This window comes from Sitophilus oryzae, unplaced genomic scaffold, assembly GCF_002938485.1.
Source record: "Sitophilus oryzae breed Bouriz unplaced genomic scaffold, Soryzae_2.0 scaffold_801_pilon_pilon, whole genome shotgun sequence".
NCBI classification, from domain to species: Eukaryota; Metazoa; Arthropoda; class Insecta; order Coleoptera; family Curculionidae; genus Sitophilus; species Sitophilus oryzae.
In genome coordinates this window covers 612,191-615,178 of record NW_022147419.1, presented here as the reverse complement: position 1 = coordinate 615,178, position 2,988 = coordinate 612,191, and the positions used below count along the sequence as shown (strand labels likewise).

At 30.9% G+C, this 2,988-nt stretch overlaps 1 protein-coding gene across 1 annotated transcript; it reads right to left on the bottom strand.

Annotated features, from left to right (window-relative positions):
- Positions 1 to 286: 286 nt before the first annotated feature.
- LOC115888536 (protein phosphatase PP2A regulatory subunit A-like) lies at positions 287 to 1,630 on the bottom strand. The gene is made up of 3 exons (XM_030908284.1): positions 1,475 to 1,630; positions 373 to 753; positions 287 to 311 (listed from the first exon to the last, which is right to left on the bottom strand). The coding sequence occupies exons 1-3, from the start codon at positions 1,541 to 1,543 to the stop codon at positions 297 to 299; spliced, it is 465 nt and encodes a 154-aa protein (XP_030764144.1). The 5' UTR covers positions 1,544 to 1,630; the 3' UTR covers positions 287 to 296.
- Positions 1,631 to 2,988: the final 1,358 nt, after the last annotated feature.

The following is a 2,988-nucleotide window of genomic DNA, read 5'->3' as shown; positions in this document are numbered from 1 at the left end:
TTTTATTTAATCTTTGGAGGGCTGTAATTTCTCCGGGTAGCATTTTAGGGCATATGTTCATATGAACTTTTGGTTTTATTTTAATCTGTGGAATCACCCACCGAAGTTAGATACACTATTTTTTTGACACCCTGTATATCCAAGTCAATTTGTACAATCTATTTAATATCCTTGGAAAGTTGAAAGTTGGAAAATAAAAGTAGGTATGTCAGTTACTTTATAAAAATTTCCAAAATAACAAGTATAAATGTTTGTGTAAAGTTTGTTTGTGTACCTTGTTTGTTTACTTTGTTTGTTTAGTTTACCTTTGTCTACAAATTGAAAACATTTTTGACAATAAAGGCATTTATTTAATAAAAGTGTATAGCTTACCGGATATAACGCTATCGTTGAACACTTGCTGGTAAACCACGAATCCCCTTCTAGATCACTCAGTACCGGCCAAATAAACTCTTTTACCTGCTCACCATTCAGATCTTTTCCTAAATAAACTAATGTATCAATTGCTGCATCTCTTATCACCACTTCGTCTGTTCTGCAAAGGGTGGTAAGGATATCGAACAGAATAGTGGAATGCTCCAAACCACCCACTAGAGGCACAAACTGCCTCAGTTGGACACATAGATTTAACAAGACTTCTTCATGGAGTTCGATTAAGACGTCTTTTAGGAAAGGAAGTAGTTCTTCTCGGGTGGATTTTTCTCCTATGATCTTAGCTATGTTTTCTGTCTTGTTGACTGCTTCTATCTGTAACTAAATATATACAATTTTCTTATTAAATATATTTAATATGAAATATTAATCTCTTTTGTTTTCATATAAAAATATATCCTAAAGACATTTAGAAAGATAGCAGTATGTTTATTAGAATTTTTTTGTTTGAGTTAGAAATTTTAACGAATAATAAAGTTTTGTTAAGAGTCTATTACGCTGTACTTTCGGGTCGCTCTCAGGAGTCGGGTAAAGCGGGTGTGTGGCCGAAGGAAACATATATTATATCTCGGAAATCTGCCTAAGGCTTAGCCCAATCCTGTCGTGTTAAGCAACACTCAAAATTCTAAACACACGTGCTTTGATTACGGTTTGATTAAGGTTTGCAGAGCTTCAGCATTTGCCATAAAATAGCGAGCAATTTTTTACAAAACCATATAAATTATATATCACTGTAATCACAAAACTTCAACCTATTTCTTTATTTTCGAGAAAATCTGGTCCAAACATAAGGAATATTTTGTTGATGTTTGACCATCAAAATCTTAAAAATAAAGAAGTTGTCTCAAAATATGCTACAATACGGATATAGTATACTCCTTTATCTTTAATTTCCTTCTTCATTCGTGTAAAAATACCTAGCCAGTTTTACATAAAACGGTAAATGCAGAAAACTTATTTTGCTACTTTTTCGGATTCGTCGTCTGTTCTGCAAAATATGGCCCACCAACATAAATAAAATTAAAAAAGGGAAAGGACTTACTGATAGATTATCTTCGAATAACGCCTCTTTGAATATTTCCAAAGGCCCCTCCTCTGGCTTTTCTTCCATCTTTTTTTTTCAAAAAAGGACGAAAACGAAATATTGTACAATGTTACTCTTTAGTAAAAATATTATACGAAATATTTCCTACCTGTTATCTCCAAAGATAAAAGCGTAATCTTGAGATATAATTCTAAAACAGTGTTAGACGATAATAAAAAAAATCAAATATGGCGTTATTGTTTTGTTGTCTTAATTGTGTGCGATATTGCGAGATAAAGTACCTAGTTCAAAAATTTGCTGTATGGTTTCTAGATTTTGATAAATTCAGTTGAATCATTATTTACGGCTTTTCTATGAAACAAGTTGTTATTTATTACTAATTATAACTATTGTCATTTATTTAAAGTTATTTACTAATTTTTCTTGAGAACTATTTGAATATGTTAACGGTAGGGGGAAAACCAACGATGCCCATTTTATAGAAATTTCAGTAATCAACTTTAAACTGTTGAGAATACCAAGTCCCAAACATATGCTAAACTGTAATTGAATATAACAAACGATGTCTAAATAATAACGTATACCGGATGCGTCTCAAAAGTAAGGCTCACCCCTAACTTTTTAATTTTTTTAGATAAAAAATCGAAATTTGGTGTGTTAGTATATGGCAAAAATTAGGATTGATTGACGAATTCAATTGTCCGGTCACTTCCTGTTTCACCGGAAATGATTACAACTTTTGATTTTTAAATGGCACACTCGGTATTTTGTTACTTTATTCGATAAAAAATGACACTCTGAATAGAATGACATATCATATGTCAACTTTTGACATTTTCGAATATGGTTCATTTGAAATTGCAACATGCGATTCAGAACGACAATTTCACTCAAAAATACCAAGTGTTTGGTACCAAATTATTCGTAAAAAAATCCTTTTTTTAAATAAGCCAATAATCCACCCCCGTTCCAAGTGAAAAAATTGAGATATGATTAAAAATACCATATTTTAGCTGGCCAGGACAAGACATTAAAACATTAGACATTAGAGAATTTATTTTTCCAACGTTCCTAGATTAAAAATTAGTGTTTTTAACACAGTTATGACACTCTAGATTGGATTTTAGTAAAGTTAAAAATATATCGAGGGCACCATTTAAAAATCAAATGTAGTCATTTCCGGTGAAACAGGAAGTAACCTAAGACAATTGAATACGTCAATCAATCCTAATTTATGTCAAGATACCAAATCTTATTTTTTTATCTAAAAAAATAAAAAAGTTATAGGGGTCAGCCACTTTTGAGACGCACCCTGTATATATTTCATCTTTTTTTTTAATTATTAAAAATACAAAAAATGCCTTGAAATTAAAACTATAATACAGACCAACTATGGTAAGTACTTACTTTGCTATAAATATCGTAGTCCTGAATCATACAGAGTGTTCAAAATTCTACGCCAAACTTTCTAAAATATAAAATAATTTTTCTTCGTTTTTTTTTAAACACCT

Coding starts and splice junctions, on each gene's coding strand:
- LOC115888536 (XM_030908284.1), bottom strand. CDS start 1,543: ATGGAAGAAAAGCCAGAGGAGGGGCCTTTGGAAATATTCAAAGAGGCG. Junction 754..1,474: donor TATTCGAAGATAATCTATCA/GTAAGTCCTTTC, acceptor GTATATATTTAG/TTACAGATAGAAGCAGTCAA.